The following is a 15,971-nucleotide window of genomic DNA, read 5'->3' as shown; positions in this document are numbered from 1 at the left end:
GTAGATGGACAGAGCAGCATTGGGGATACTGGGAGGAAGAGGACCCTTATGGGATGCTAGGCGAAATGCACCAGGACAACTGGCCATGTACCTGCAGCCTCTATCTACAACTAAATATCTCCTAACGATGGCAGTGGCCTCTGTAAGCGTGACATTGGAAGAGCGCCAGGGTCACTGATACTAGAAAATACCCCCCATCGCCCCGCACTGACCGGATTGCCATCCTGCACCTTCCCGGTCTCCTGCAGCTTCTGCTGGCGGATCCGATCTTTCTGCCTCTGAAATGGAGCAGAACGATATTATACACAAGACAAAGAAGTATAATAGCAAGGCTGGAAATTACTACAAGCTGCCAGGCCGAGACTGGGCACCAAGAATGGGCAATGCCAAGCCCTCTAGGAATGGGAACCGGGGTGCTCAGGGCCTTATTCTAGTTCACTCTTTCGGACAAATTCCTGCTTAGATGGACAAAACCATGTGCACTGCAGGTGGGGCAGATGTAACGTGCAGAGAATTAGATTTGGGTGAGTTATTTTGTTTCTGTGCAGGGTAAATACTGACTGCTTTATTTTTACACTGCAATATAGATCTCACTTTGAAGTAAAACCCCACTTAAATCTAACTCTCTCTGCACATGTTACATCTGCCCCACCTGCAGTGCACATGGTTTTGTCCATCTAAGAAGGAATTTGTCAGAAAGAGTGAACCAGAATAAGGCCCTCAGTTCCTAGAGGAATAAGATTTTACATCCCTCGGAATACTGGACCCCAGGCCTGTGCTGCAGGGCGCCTTTCTTTCTCCTGATGGTGTTCTGTCATTGTTCTATAACTGGCAATGTCAGATAGAGGCCTTCCTGTCACAAGAGCCTATGGGCTTCATTATGCAAAACTCCTCAAGAAACATCCAATAGGCTCGCACATGTGCTGACCAATGTGTAGATGGGCTCTTCCAGGTCAGAAGCCAGGTAGACCTCCCATCACAAAGGTAGCTGGCCAATGTGCAGGTGTGGGGCTCCAAGGTCAGAAGCCAGGCAGACCTCCCATCACAAAGGTAGCTGGCCAATGTGCAGGTGTGGGGAGTGGGGCTCCAAGGTCAGAAGCCAGGCAGACCTCCCATCACAAAGGTAGCTGGCCAATGTGGAGGTGGGGAGTGGGGCTCCAAGGTCAGAAGCCAGGCAGACCTCCCATCACAAAGGTAGCTGGCCAATGTGCAGGTGTGGTCAGATGGGCTCCAAGGTCAGAAGCCAGGCAGACCTCCCATCACAAAGGTAGCTGGCCAATGTGCAGGTGTGGGCAGATGGGCTCCCAGGTCAGAAGTCAGGCAGACCTCCCATCACAAAGGTAGCTGGCCAATGTGCAGGTGTGGGCAGATGGGCTCCCAGGTCAGAAGTCAGGCAGACCTCCCATTAAAAAGGTAGCTGGCCAATGTGCAGGTGTGGGCAGATGGGCTCCAAGGTCAGAAGCCAGGCAGACCTCCCATCACAAAGGTAGCTGGCCAATGTGCAGGTGTGGGCAGATGGGCTCCAAGGTCAGAAGCCAGGCAGACCTCCCATTACAAAGGTAGCTGGCCAATGTGCAGGTGTGGGGCTCAAGGTCAGAAGCCAGGCAGACCTCCCATCACAAAGGTAGCTGGCCAATGTGCAGGTGTGGGCAGATGGGCTCCAAGGTCAGAAGTCAGGCAGACCTCCCATCACAAAGGTAGCTGGCCAATGTGCAGGTGTGGGGCTCAAGGTCAGAAGCCAGGCAGACCTCCCATCACAAAGGTAGCTGGCCAATGTGCAGGTGTGGGCAGATGGGCTCCAAGGTCAGAAGTCAGGCAGACCTCCCATCACAAAGGTAGCTGGCCAATGTGCAGGTGTGGGCAGATGGGCTCCCAGGTCAGAAGTCAGGCAGACCTCCCATTAAAAAGGTAGCTGGCCAATGTGCAGGTGTGGGCAGATGGGCTCCAACGTCAGAAGCCAGGCAGACCTCCCATCACAAAGGTAGCTGGCCAATGTGCAGGTGTGGGCAGATGGGCTCCAAGGTCAGAAGCCAGGCAGACCTCCCATTACAAAGGTAGCTGGCCAATGTGCAGGTGTGGGCAGATGGGCTCCAAGGTCAGAAGTCAGGCAGACCTCCCATCACAAAGGTAGCTGGCCAATGTGCAGGTGTGGGGAGTGGGGCTCCAAGGTCAGAAGCCAGGCAGACCTCCCATCACAAAGGTAGCTGGCCAATGTGCAGGTGTGGGGAGTGGGGCTCCAAGGTCAGAAGCCAGGCAGACCTCCCATCACAAAGGTAGCTGGCCAATGTGCAGGTGTGGGAAGTGGGGCTCAAGGTCAGAAGCCAGGCAGACCTCCCATCACAAAGGTAGCTGGCCAATGTGCAGGTGTGGGCAGAGGGGCTCCCAGGGCAGAAGCCAGGCAGACCTCCCATCACAAAGGTAGCTGGCCAACGTGCAGGTGTGGGCAGAGGGGCTCCCAGGCAGACCTCCCATCACAAAGGCAGCTGGGAGCTGTGCATTTAACAGCAACTGTCCATCCACAAGGGGCTAGTAAAGAGCCATGCTTGTTATCAGTTGTGGGATGTATCACATTCATAGTGCAGTGCTTGCCATCCTGCCAATAAGGTTACATACAAGGAGTCAATTTCTGACCCACTACAATTATTGCTGTACATGTGTGATACCATTGATTAGCGCATTACATTCCTCTATTCTACGCTGGTCTGATATCCACTCCAACGGGTTGTGGAAGAAACTGTGTACATAACAGAGACCCCTACTCTCTCACAGGCTAATCTGTCAACACTCCACTATGAAGACTTAAGGCCCATACACACCGGGCGACATTGAGATGAAAGCAGCTCAGGCAGCGATAAGCGTTGATGCGCACTCCCGCATTATCGCTGGTCCGGCCACTCATCAGCAGATGGGCAATGGGGGGGTCCTGCTATGGAAAGTCGTACACCCCCGGGAAAATCACTAAAATGGGCTAAAACCGCTCAGTGTGTATGTATTGAGCGATTTTCCCCATCATCGGAGAGCAGGAGTAAAGAACCCAGTGGCGGGAATCACGCCTGGGAGGAGCTAAAGATCCCACAGGAAAATGGCTAACAAGGAACCAGCATTGTGGTGGGAACCCCTGCTGGGTGTCCCTCCCCAATGTCTGTAACCTGGTGTTCCTGCAGGGGTGCGAGCGACTGCCTGGGACTGCCTGGGCTGGGGGCGGGGCATAGGGTGAGGAGGGGCAGAGTCCTGGATCCAACCTATAGCCAGCGTCAAGCCCTGGGAAGCGAAGAATAAATGTCCCAGGTTTTAGATTTTGAAAAATCTGCATTTGTTAATACAGTATCACTATTTTCTATGAGACAGGACATTTACATAGTTCGATCAATCCACCCGGGACCAGATTTGTAAAATAGTAGACCACACAAACTTCCCCTGCTGAGTGTTTATATTTATCATTCAGAATACGGCTGCACCCCCCCCCCCCTCCCTTCCCAACCTCCAGCTCCGGAGGGGGGGCGCGCTATGGAGGAGCGGGGGAGGTGTTGGGGGAGAGGCGCTACGTAGGAGCGCAAGGGGGGGAGAGCGTGCTATGGAGGAGCGGGGGAGGAGAGCGCCACGTTGGGGAAGAAAGCGCTACGGAGAGGGGAGAGAGAGCTACGGAGGGGCAGGGGAAGTCTATGCGGGGAATTGGATTGGAATCGGGTTCAGCAGATGTCATATAACTTGTATATTACCTTCTTTTTCAGTCTTTTCTTGTCGGCTTTCTCCTTCTCTTTCTCCTCTTTTTCTATAAGTTCTTTAGCATTTCTGTCGGCTTCCTGCATTGTGCACATAAACAGACAGATTAGAGACACATGTATATGACATCCCACCAGGAGTCCCGGAGAGTAGCAGCTCCTGGGACAGTGTTACGCTGGGAGCAGACCTCTCTCCTCAGTCCTCCCGCCATCCTATTGTAGACATGTTCTCTAATTCAGTCCATTGCATAGACACCTGCCCTATAGATCAGCCTATGTAATGAGTATACATAACTCTTCTCAATGTGAATGCAGCCCAGTGTGTACAAATGTTCTCAATATCAGTGCGTGCAACCAGGTGAGTAGGCATGCTCAGTAACAGGGCGTGCACCCCGGTGAGTAGGCGTGCTCACTAACAGGGCGTGCACCCCGGTGAGTAGGCGTGCTCACTAACAGGGCGTGCACCCCGGTTAGTAGGCGTGCTCAGTAACAGGGCGTGCACCCTGGTGAGTAGGCGTGCTCACTAACAGGGCGTGCACCCCGGTGAGTAGGCGTGCTCACTAACAGGGCGTGCACCCCGGTTAGTAGGCGTGCTCACTAACAGGGCGTGTACCCCGCTGAGTAGGTGTGCTCAGTAACAGGGCGTGCACCCCGCTGAGTAGGCCTGCTCACTAACAGGGCGTGCACCCCGGTGAGTAGGCGTGCTCACTAACAGGGCGTGCACCCCGGTGAGTAGGCATGCTCAGTAACAGGGCGTGCACCCCGGTGAGTAGGCGTGCTCACTAACAGGGCGTGTACCACGGTGAGTAGGCGTGCTCACTAACAGGGCGTGCACCCCGGTGAGTAGGCGTGCTCACTAACAGGGCGTGCACCCCGGTTAGTAGGCGTGCTCACTAACAGGGCGTGTACCCCGCTGAGTAGGTGTGCTCAGTAACAGGGCGTGCACCCCGGTGAGTAGGCGTGCTCACTAACAGGGCGTGCACCCCGGTGAGTAGGCGTGCTCACTAACAGGGCGTGCACCCCGGTGAGTAGGCATGCTCAGTAACAGGGCGTGCACCCCGGTGAGTAGGCGTGCTCACTAACAGGGCGTGCACCCCGGTGAGTAGGCGTGCTCACTAACAGGGCGTGCACCCCGGTGAGTAGGCGTGCTCACTAACAGGGCGTGCACCCCGGTGAGTAGGCGTGCTCACTAACAGGGCGTGCACCCCGGTGAGTAGGCGTGCTCACTAACAGGGCGTGCACCCCGGTGAGTAGGCGTGCTCACTAACAGGGCGTGCACCCCGGTGAGTAGGCGTGCTCACTAACAGGGCGTGCACCCCGGTGAGTAGGCGTGCTCACTAACAGGGCGTGCCCCCCGGTGAGTAGGCGTGCTCACTAACAGGGCGTGCACCCCGGTGAGTAGGCGTGCTCTCAGGATGCGGCCATGTACTCACCTCCTGACTTATATAGGTCTCCTTAGGAAGGGTGTAAGGCTGGGAATAGAGAAAAGATGGGCGGAAGCCGCAATACGTCCCCTGATAGGGGATAGGGGGGTCCCAGCATCTATCACCATAATCAATGCCATCATTATAATAGTAATATTCATCCAGAGAGCTGTCATCCGAGTCTGCAAGAGAGAGACACATATATGACACAGGTAGTACGGAGCCTGCCCGCCCACTGCAGGGCGACACTGGTAATACACAGACTGCCAGCCCACTGCAGGGCGACACTGGTAATATACAGACTGCCCGCCCACTGCAGGGCGACACTGGTAATATAGAGACTGCCCGCCCACTGCAGGGCGACACTGGTAATATACAGACTGCCCGCCCACTGCAGGGCGACACTGGTAATATACAGACTGCCCGCCCACTGCAGGGTGACAATGGTAATATAGAGACTGCCCGCCCACTGCAGGGCGACACTGGTAGTATGGAGCCTGCACGCCCACTGCAGGGTGACACTGGTAATATAGAGACTGCCCGCCCACTGCAGGGCGAAACTGGTAATATACAGACTGCCCTCCCACTGCAGGGCGAAACTGGTAATATACAGACTGCCCTCCCACTGCAGGGTGACACTGGTAATATAGAGACTGCCCGCCCACTGCAGGGCGAAACTGGTAATATACAGACTGCCCGCCCACTGCAGGGTGACAATGGTAATATAGAGACTGCCCGCCCACTGCAGGGCGACACTGGTAGTATGGAGCCTGCACGCCCACTGCAGGGTGACACTGGTAATAAAGAGACTGCCCGCCCACTGCAGGGCGAAACTGGTAATATACAGACTGCCCTCCCACTGCAGGGTGACACTGGTAATATAGAGACTGCCCGCCCACTGCAGGGCGAAACTGGTAATATACAGACTGCCCGCCCACTGCAGGGTGACAATGGTAATATAGAGACTGCCCGCCCACTGCAGGGCGACACTGGTAGTATGGAGCCTGCACGCCCACTGCAGGGTGACACTGGTAATATAGAGACTGCCCGCCCACTGCAGAGCGACACTGGTAATATAGAGACTGCCCACCCACTGCAGGGCGACACTGGTAATATAGAGACTGCCCGCCCACTGCAGGGCGACACTGGTAATATAGAGACTGCCCGCCCACTGCAGGGCGACACTGGTAATATAGTGCCTGCCCGCCCACTGCAGGGCGACACTGGTAATATAGAGACTGCCCGCCCACTGCAGGGCGACACTGGTAATATAGAGACTGCCCGCCCACTGCAGGGCGACACTGGTAATATAGAGACTGCCCGCCCACTGCAGGGCGACACTGGTAATATAGAGACTGCCCGCCCACTGCAGGGCGACACTGGTAATATAGAGACTGCCCGCCCACTGCAGGGCGACACTGGAAATATAGAGACTGCCTGCCCCCTGCAGGGCGACACTGGTAATATAGAGACTGCCCGCCCACTGCAGGGCGACACTGGTAATATAGAGACTGCCCGCCCACTGCAGGGCGACACTGGTAATATAGAGACTGCCCGCCCACTGCAGGGCGACACTGGTAATATAGAGACTGCCCGCCCACTGCAGGGCGACACTGGTAATATAGAGACTGCCCGCCCACTGCAGGGCGACACTGGTAATATACAGACTGCCCTCCCACTGCAGGGTGACACTGGTAATATAGAGACTGCCCGCCCACTGCAGGGCGAAACTGGTAATATACAGACTGCCCGCCCACTGCAGGGTGACAATGGTAATATAGAGACTGCCCGCCAACTGCAGGGCGACACTGGTAGTATGGAGCCTGCACGCCCACTGCAGGGTGACACTGGTAATATAGAGACTGCCCGCCCACTGCAGGGCGACACTGGTAATATAGAGACTGCCCACCCACTGCAGGGTGACACTGGTAATATAGAGACTGCCCGCCCACTGCAGGGCGACACTGGTAATATAGTGCCTGCCCACCCACTGCAGGGTGACACTGGTAATATAGAGACTGCCCGCCCACTGCAGGGCGACACTGGTAATATAGAGACTGCCCGCCCACTGCAGGGCGACACTGGTAATATAGAGACTGCCCGCCCACTGCAGGGCGACACTGGTAATATAGAGGCTGCCCGCCCACTGCAGGGCGACACTGGTAATATAGAGACTGCCCGCCCACTGCAGGGCGACACTGGAAATATAGAGACTGCCCGCCCCCTGCAGGGCGACACTGGTAATTTAGAGACTGCCCGCCCACTGCAGGGCGACACTGGTAATATAGAGACTGCCCGCCCACTGCAGGGCGACACTGGTAATATAGAGACTGCCCGCCCACTGCAGGGCGACACTGGTAATATACAGACTGCCCGCCCACTGCAGGGTGACACTGGTAATATAGAGACTGCCCGCCCACTGCAGGGCGACACTGGTAATATACAGACTGCCCACCGACTGCAGGGCGACACTGGTAGGTACTTATGTAGTATCTAGACGCCCGATTATCGCATCGCATTCGACCAAATCGCATGCGATGGACCCGATTTTCCATAGGATTCTATGGGAAAAAGGGTCCTTTTCATTTCCCCACTATCCAACTACGCGTTGAGTTGGATATAAACCTGTGGCGAGCGCAGCGAGCCACCGAGCCCGAAGCGTGGCGAGCGCAGCGAGCCCCGCGAGGGGACGCGGATTCGTTAAAAAGTATTCCGCATGCGCTCGCCACGCTTCGGGCTCAGTGGCTCGCTGCACCCGCCACAGGTTTATATCAAACTCAACGCGTAGTTGGATAGTGGGGAAATGAAAAGGACCCTTTTTCCCACAGAATCCTATGTTAAAATGGACTCAGTCCATTTTAACATTGAATCCTATGGAAAAATCGTGTCCATCGCATCGCATGCGATTTGGTCGCATGTGATGGACCCGATTTTTTAATCGGGCGTCCAGATACTACATAAGTACCCACTTGTAATATAGAGACTGCCCGCCCACTGCAGGGTGACAATGGTAATATAGAGACTGCCCGCCCACTGCAGGGCGACACTGGTAGTATGGAGCCTGCACGCCCACTGCAGGGTGACACTGGTAATATAGAGACTGCCCGCCCACTGCAGGGCGAAACTGGTAATATACAGACTGCCCTCCCACTGCAGGGCGACACTGGTAATATAGAGACTGCCCGCCCACTGCAGGGCGAAACTGGTAATATAGAGACTGCCCACCCACTGCAGGGCGACACTGGTAATATAGAGACTGCCCACCCACTGCAGGGCGACACTGGTAATATAGAGACTGCCCGCCCACTGCAGGGCGACACTGGTAATATAGAGACTGCCCGCCCACTGCAGGGCGACACTGGTAATATAGAGACTGCCCGCCCACTGCAGGGCGACACTGGTAATATAGAGACTGCCCGCCCACTGCAGGGCGACACTGGTAATATAGAGACTGCCCACCCACTGCAGGGCGACACTGGTAATATAGAGACTGCCCGCCCACTGCAGGGCGACACTGGTAATATAGAGACTGCCCGCCCACTGCAGGGCGACACTGGTAATATAGAGACTGCCCGCCCACTGCAGGGCGACACTGGTAATATAGAGACTGCCCGCCCACTGCAGGGCGACACTGGTAATATAGAGACTGCCCGTCCACTGCAGGGCGACACTGGTAATATAGAGACTGCCCACCCACTGCAGGGCGACACTGGTAATATACAGACTGCCCTCCCACTGCAGGGCGACACTGGTAATATAGAGACTGCCCACCCACTGCAGGGCGACACTGGTAATATACAGACTGCCCGCCCACTGCAGGGCGACACTGGTAATATAGAGACTGCCCGCCCACTGCAGGGCGACACTGGTAATATAGAGACTGCCCGCCCACTGCAGGGCGAAACTGGTAATATACAGACTGCCCTCCCACTGCAGGGTGACACTGGTAATATAGAGACTGCCCGCCCACTGCAGGGTGAAACTGGTAATATAGAGAATGACCGCCCACTGCAGGGTGAAACTGGTAATATAGAGACTGCCCGCCCACTACAGGGCGACATTGGTAATACAGAGACTGCCCGACCACTGCAGGGTGACAGAGGTAGTATGGAGCCTGCCCACCCACTGCAGGGTGACACAGGTAGTACGGAGCCTGCACGCCCACTGCAGGGTGACACTGGTAATATGAAGACTGTCTGCCCTCTGCAGGGTGACAAAGGTAGTGCGGGGTCGGCCCGCTCACTGCAGGGTGACACAGGTAAACGTAAACAGCCCGCCCACTGAAGGGTGACACTGGTAATATAGAGACTGCCCGCCCACTGCAGGGTGACAGAGGTAGTATTGAGCCTGCCCGCCCACTGCAGGGTGACAAAGATAAACGTAAACAGCCCGCCCGCCCACTGCAGGGTGACACAGGTAGTATGGAGCCTGCCCACCCACTGCAGGAGCTGAGAGAAGCTAAGAGACATATAGTTTGCCCCTCCCACTACAGGGTAATTTAAATACATATGCTCACCCATATTTTCATTCAAGTTGCTGATTTCGGATCATTGTTATAATTCCACATATGTTATATACATTCTGCAGAGAAAGACAAGAATACCACTGACATGTCAAAGGGGGGTACATTAATACAGGAGGGGGTGTACACATACAGTACAGGGGGTGTACAAGAGAAGGGGGCGTACACATACAGTACAGGGGGTGTACAAGAGAAGGAGGCGTAGACATACAGTACAGGGGGTGTACAAGAGAAGGGGGCGTACACATACAGTACAGGGGGTGTACAAGAGAAGGAGGCGTAGACATACAGTACAGGGGGTGTACAAGAGAAGGGGGCGTACACATACAGTACAGGGGTGTACAGGAGGAGGGGGCGTACACATACAGTACAGTACAGGGGGTGTACACATACAGTACAGGGGGTGTACAAGAGAAGGAGGCGTACACATACAGTACAGGGGGTGTACAAGAGCAGGAGGCGTACACATACAGTACAGGGGGTATACAAGAGAAGGGGGCGTACACATACAGTACAGGGGGTGTACAGGAGGAGGGGGCGTACACATACACTACAGTACAGTACAGGGGGTGTACACATACAGTACAGGGGGTGTACAGGAGGAGGGGACGTACACATACACTACAGGGGGTGTACAGGATGAGGGGGCGTACACATATAGTACAGGGGTGTACAAGAGAAGGGGGAGTACACAGACACTACAGGGGGTGTACAGGCGGAGGGGTTGTACACATACAGTACAGGGGTTGTACACACAGTACAGGAAGTGTACACATACAGTACAGGGGCTGTACAGGAGGAGGGGGTGTACACATACAGTACAGGGGGTGTACAGGCAGAGGGGTTGTGCATATACAGTACAGGAGGTGTACACATACAGTACAGGGGGTGTACACATACAGTACAGGGGGTGTACAGGAGAAGGGGGCGTACACATACACTAAAGTACAGGGGGTATACACATACAGTACAGGGGGTGTACAGGAGGAGGGGACGTACACATACACTACAGAGGGTGTACAGGAGGAGGGGGCATACACATACACTACAGTACAGGGGGGTGTACACATACAGTACAGGGGGTGTACAGGAGGAGGGGACGTACACATACACTACAGGGGGTGTACAGGATGAGGGGGCGTACACATACAGTAAAGGGGGTGTACAAGAGAAGGGGGCATACACATACAGTACAGGGGGTGTACAGGAGGAGGGGTTGTACACATACAGTACAGGGGGTGTACAGGAGGAGGGGCTGTACACATACAGTACAGGGGGTGTACGGGAGGAGGGGGCGTACACATACAGTACAGGGGGTGTACAGGAGGAGGGGGCGTACACATACAGTACAGGGGGTGTAAAGGAGGGAGCGTACACATACAGTACAGGGGGTGTACAGGAGGGAGCGTACACATACAGTACAGGGGGTGTACAAGAGAAGGGGGCGTACACATACAGTACAGGGGGTGTACACATAAAGTACAGGGGGTGTAGAGGCGGAGGGGTTGTACACATACAGTACAGAGGATGTACAGGAGGAGGGGGTGTACACATACAGTACAGGAGGTGTACAGGCGGAGGGGTTGTACACATACAGTACAGGGGTTGTACACATACAGTACAGGGGTTGTACACATACAGTACAGGGGGTGTACAGGAGAAGGGGGCGTAGACACAGTACAGGGGGTGTACAGGAGGAGGGGGTGTACACATACAGTACAGGAGGTGTACAGGCGGAGGGGTTGTACACATACAGTACAGGGGGTGTACAGGAGGAGGGGTTGTACACATACAGTACAGGGGGTGTACAGGAGGAGGGGTTGTATACATACAGTACAGGGGGTGTACAGGAGGAGGGGTTGTACACATACAGTACAGGGGGTGTACAGGAGGAGGGGTTGTATACATACAGTACAAGGGGTGTACCGGAGGAGGGGCTGTGCACATACAGTACAGGGGTTGTACAGGAGGAGGGGTTGTATACATACAATACAGGGGGTGTACAGGAGGAGGGGGCGTACACATACACTGCAGGGGGTGTACAGGAGAAGAGGGCGTACACATACAGTACAGGGGGTGTACAGGAGAAGGGGTTGTATACATACAGTACAGGAGGTGTACAGGAGGAGGGGTTGTATACATACAGTACAGGGGGTGTACAGGAGGAGGGGCTGTATACATACAGTACAGGGGGTGTACGGGAGGAGGGGGCGTACACATACAGTACAGGGGGTGTACAGGAGGAGGGGGCGTACACATACAGTACAGGGGGTGTACAGGGGGAGGGGCTGTATACATACAGTACAGGGGGTGTACAGGAGGAGGGGGCTGTATACATACAGTACAGAGGGTGTACGGGAGGAGGGGGCGTACACATACAGTACAGGGGGTGTACGGGAGGAGGGGGCGTACACATACAGTACAGGGGGTGTAAAGGAGGGAGCGTACACATACAGTACAGGGGGTGTACAGGAGGAGGGGTTGTACACATACAGTACAGGGGGTGTACAGGAGGAGGGGTTGTATACATACAGTACAGGGGGTGTACAGGAGGAGGGGTTGTACACATACAGTACAGGGGGTGTACAGGAGGAGGGGTTGTATACATACAGTACAAGGGGTGTACCGGAGGAGGGGCTGTGCACATACAGTACAGGGGTTGTACAGGAGGAGGGGTTGTATACATACAATACAGGGGGTGTACAGGAGGAGGGGGCGTACACATACACTGCAGGGGGTGTACAGGAGAAGAGGGCGTACACATACAGTACAGGGGGTGTACAGGAGAAGGGGTTGTATACATACAGTACAGGAGGTGTACAGGAGGAGGGGTTGTATACATACAGTACAGGGGGTGTACAGGAGGAGGGGCTGTATACATACAGTACAGGGGGTGTACGGGAGGAGGGGGCGTACACATACAGTACAGGGGGTGTACAGGAGGAGGGGGCGTACACATACAGTACAGGGGGTGTACAGGGGGAGGGGTGTACAGGGGGAGGGGCTGTATACATACAGTACAGGGGGTGTACAGGAGGAGGGGGCTGTATACATACAGTACAGAGGGTGTACGGGAGGAGGGGGCGTACACATACAGTACAGGGGGTGTACGGGAGGAGGGGGCGTACACATACAGTACAGGGGGTGTAAAGGAGGGAGCGTACACATACAGTACAGGGGGTGTACAGGAGGAGGGGCTGTACACATACAGTACAGGGGGTGTACAGGAGGAGGGGGCGTACACATACAGTACAGGGGGTGTACAGGAGGAGGGGGCGTACACATACAGTACAGGGGGTGTACAGGAGGAGGGGCTGTACACATACAGTACAGGGGGTGTACATTAGGAGGGGGCGTACACATACAGTACAGGGGGTGTACATTAGGAGGGGGCGTACACATACAGTACAGGGGGTGTACAGGGGGAGGGGCTGTATACATACAGTACAGGGGGTGTACAGGAGGAGGGGGCTGTATACATACAGTACAGAGGGTGTACGGGAGGAGGGGGCGTACACATACAGTACAGGGGGTGTAAAGGAGGGAGCGTACACATACAGTACAGGGGGTGTACAGGAGGAGGGGGCTGTATACATACAGTACAGGGGGTGTACAGGAGGAGGGGCTGTACACATACAGTACAGGGGGTGTACAGGAGGAGGGGCTGTACACATACAGTACAGGGGGTGTACGGGAGGAGGGGGCGTACACATACAGTACAGGGGGTGTACAGGAGAAGGGGGCGTACACATACAGTACAGGGGGTGTACAGGAGAAGGGGGCGTACACATACAGTACAGGGGGTGTACAGGAGGAGGGGGTTGTACACATACAGTACAGGGGGTGTACAGGAGGAGGGGGTGTAGTGTCGGGGTCCCCCAAGCCCCGTGCCCCGCCTGTACCTCATCTCACCCGGCACGAGTCACACATGCAGCCGCTGTACTCTGTCTCCCGCAGGAGGCCCCGCCCCTCTCCACACTTCAGGTCTTCGACACTTGTGATTGGCTACCAGTAGGTCCGGGCGCTAGAGGCAGCAATGTGTGTCCTCAGCCGCCGCCATCTTATCGGCTACTTCCTGCCCTGTCCGGCGTCTGCTCATGTGACCAGATGGGAAATCCTCCTCCTCCTGTCACTGTGTGTTCTGTCTCCTTCCCTCTAGTGCACCCTGCCCGGGCTTATATACAGGAGGGGAGGAGATACCCGGGAATAGAAACTAAGTAACAGTGCATGGGGCGGGCGGCTGATGTGCTGCACTGCAGGGGGGCAGATGTAACATGTGCACAGAGTAAAGTAACAGTGCATGGGGCGGGCGGGTGATGTGCTGCACTGCAGGGGGCAGATGTAACATGTGCACAGAGTAAAGTAACAGTGCATGGGGCGGGCGGCTGATTTGCTGCACTGCAGGGGGGGCAGATGTAAAATGTGCACAGAGTAAAGTAACAGTGCATGTGGGGCGGGCGGCTGATGTGCTGCACTGCAGGGGGGCAGATGTAACATGTGCAGCACAGAGTAAAGGTGGCCATACACATGTATCTCACTAATTGGTTGCTTGCAATGTGGCCGGGACCTTCCTGGGGGCCAGGATCGCATGTGACGCATTGAATGCGGTCCTTTTCCCAGCAGTGTATCTCATGCGTTCCTATTATTAGGGCTGAACGGACTGTGACAAATCTTTGTGGCAGCCAGTGAGATCTGCCATTGAGAGGCAAGACGCACGGGAGCGCTCATCGCAATCGCACCAATACCACCTGCGATGTGCCAGTTCTCATGAGGTCCGTTGCACCAATGTGTCGCGATCGCCTGAAAACTGGCCATATCGCACCGGTGGCCATACACTAAACCGGGCATTCCCAACCACAGTCCTCAAGGCATACCAACAGTGCAGGTTTTAGTGATATCCAGGCTTCAGCACAGATGGTTTAATCAGAATCACTCAGGTACTAATTCATACCCCTTTTCCACTTGCAAAAATATCCCGGGTTTTTGCACATGAACGCGCATCAATCCGGGATTTAGTGCAGTGTGAAAGGGTCTTTGAGGAATATCCCGTGTTCAGCAATCCGGGATCTCTACCCAGGTCCTTACCTGGGTAGGACCCGGAATACGGTCAGTGTGAATGGTCCCGTGGGACTTTTACGCTACCCCAGAATCTGCTGCTGCTGATAGCTGCTCCTCCGTGCACCAGCTCTGCACATTGGCCAGCCAGAGACCCAGGCGGCGCCCGTTGTCCGAGCGGCACGGAGCGCACACCCTCAGGGGGGAGAGACAGCTCATGGCGAGCTGCAGCCACCGCTATACGTCCTCTGCTGCTGATAGCGGCTCGTGTGGCTGTGGGCAGCCCAGGAAAAACTGGCACCGGAGCAAATTCCGGAACGCCGGACTGTAAAAACCGAAGCTCCCTGCAGCGACCTGTGCCGCTGAGGAGCCTGGAGCTGTACCGGAGGGTGTGTGACAGACAGTCACCCAGGATTTCCCGGGATCAGTGTGAATGGGGCTGTCCCGGGTCAATCCCAGGTCTGACTGCAGTGTGAAAGGGTACATTCCCGGGTAGTGTCCCGGGAAGCATCCGGGAACACATTCCCGGGTATGACCCGGGACTGCAAGTGGAAAAGGGGTATAAGTCACCTGTGCTCAAGCCTGGATATAACTAAAACCTGCACTGTTTTTGTGCCTTGAGGACCGTGGTTTAGAATGCCTGCACTAGGGCAATTCAGCTGAGGCCGATTTCCCCCTCAGCTACCCAGGAGTCCTGCAGGTCAGATTCTGTACTTGTATATATTGTGTGCAATTTATCTTACTGTGTATACTTGTACAGGTTGAGTATCCCTTATCCAAATTAGGTACTTGTTTCCTAGCACGGCGCCACCGATTTTGATTGTATCCATTGGGTCGGAAAAATCGCGTCGATCGCATCGCATGACCAACCAAATCGCGTGTGATGCGATCAACCCGATTTTTACATTGAAGTCCCTGAGACCCGATTTTACATTTATTTCAATTTAAAAAGCACCAAAACCCCCAATTTTTCTACCAATGTTTTAAATGCCTCCCCCCCCATTATTAACGCATACCTCCCAACATGACCCTCTCCAGGAGGACACAATGCTCTGCTCCTGCACTTCCCTCTTAATGTATGATTGCCAGCACCTGTGTTGAAAGAACTTTTTTTTTAGCAATTTACCTGTTCAACACAGATGAAGGTAATCATACATTAACCCCTTCCCGACATTTGACGTACATTTACGTCATGGTCGGGATGTACTTCCCGACACATGGCATAAATGTACGTCATGCCATTAAACG

At 54.9% G+C, this 15,971-nt stretch overlaps 1 protein-coding gene across 5 annotated transcripts in view; it reads right to left on the bottom strand.

Annotated features, from left to right (window-relative positions):
• TTC31 (tetratricopeptide repeat domain 31) overlaps positions 1-13,784 on the bottom strand; it is a 38,604-nt gene extending 24,820 nt beyond the window's left edge. For 2 of the 5 annotated variants that reach the window (XM_083178157.1, XM_083178333.1), the window contains exons 1-5: positions 13,571-13,782; positions 9,663-9,727; positions 5,156-5,328; positions 3,720-3,803; positions 213-278 (exon numbers count right to left, since the gene is read on the bottom strand). In XM_083178157.1, the coding sequence (XP_083034283.1) occupies positions 213-278; positions 3,720-3,803; positions 5,156-5,328; positions 9,663-9,666 (327 nt within the window). In that variant the 5' untranslated portion in view covers positions 9,667-9,727; positions 13,571-13,782. Of the gene's footprint in view, positions 1-212; positions 279-3,719; positions 3,804-5,155; positions 5,329-9,662; positions 9,728-13,570 lie in introns of all 5 variants that reach the window. The other 3 variants (XM_083178248.1, XM_083178419.1, XM_083178507.1) reach the window with 3 other exon arrangements.
• Positions 13,785-15,971: the final 2,187 nt, after the last annotated feature.

The sequence above is a fragment of the Crinia signifera genome, chromosome 1 (genome assembly GCF_055691185.1).
Source record: "Crinia signifera chromosome 1, ASM5569118v1, whole genome shotgun sequence".
In the NCBI taxonomy this organism is placed as follows: domain Eukaryota; kingdom Metazoa; phylum Chordata; class Amphibia; order Anura; family Myobatrachidae; genus Crinia; species Crinia signifera.
The sequence above is the reverse complement of the archived record's forward strand: the minus strand, read 5'-3'. Positions and strand labels throughout refer to the sequence as shown.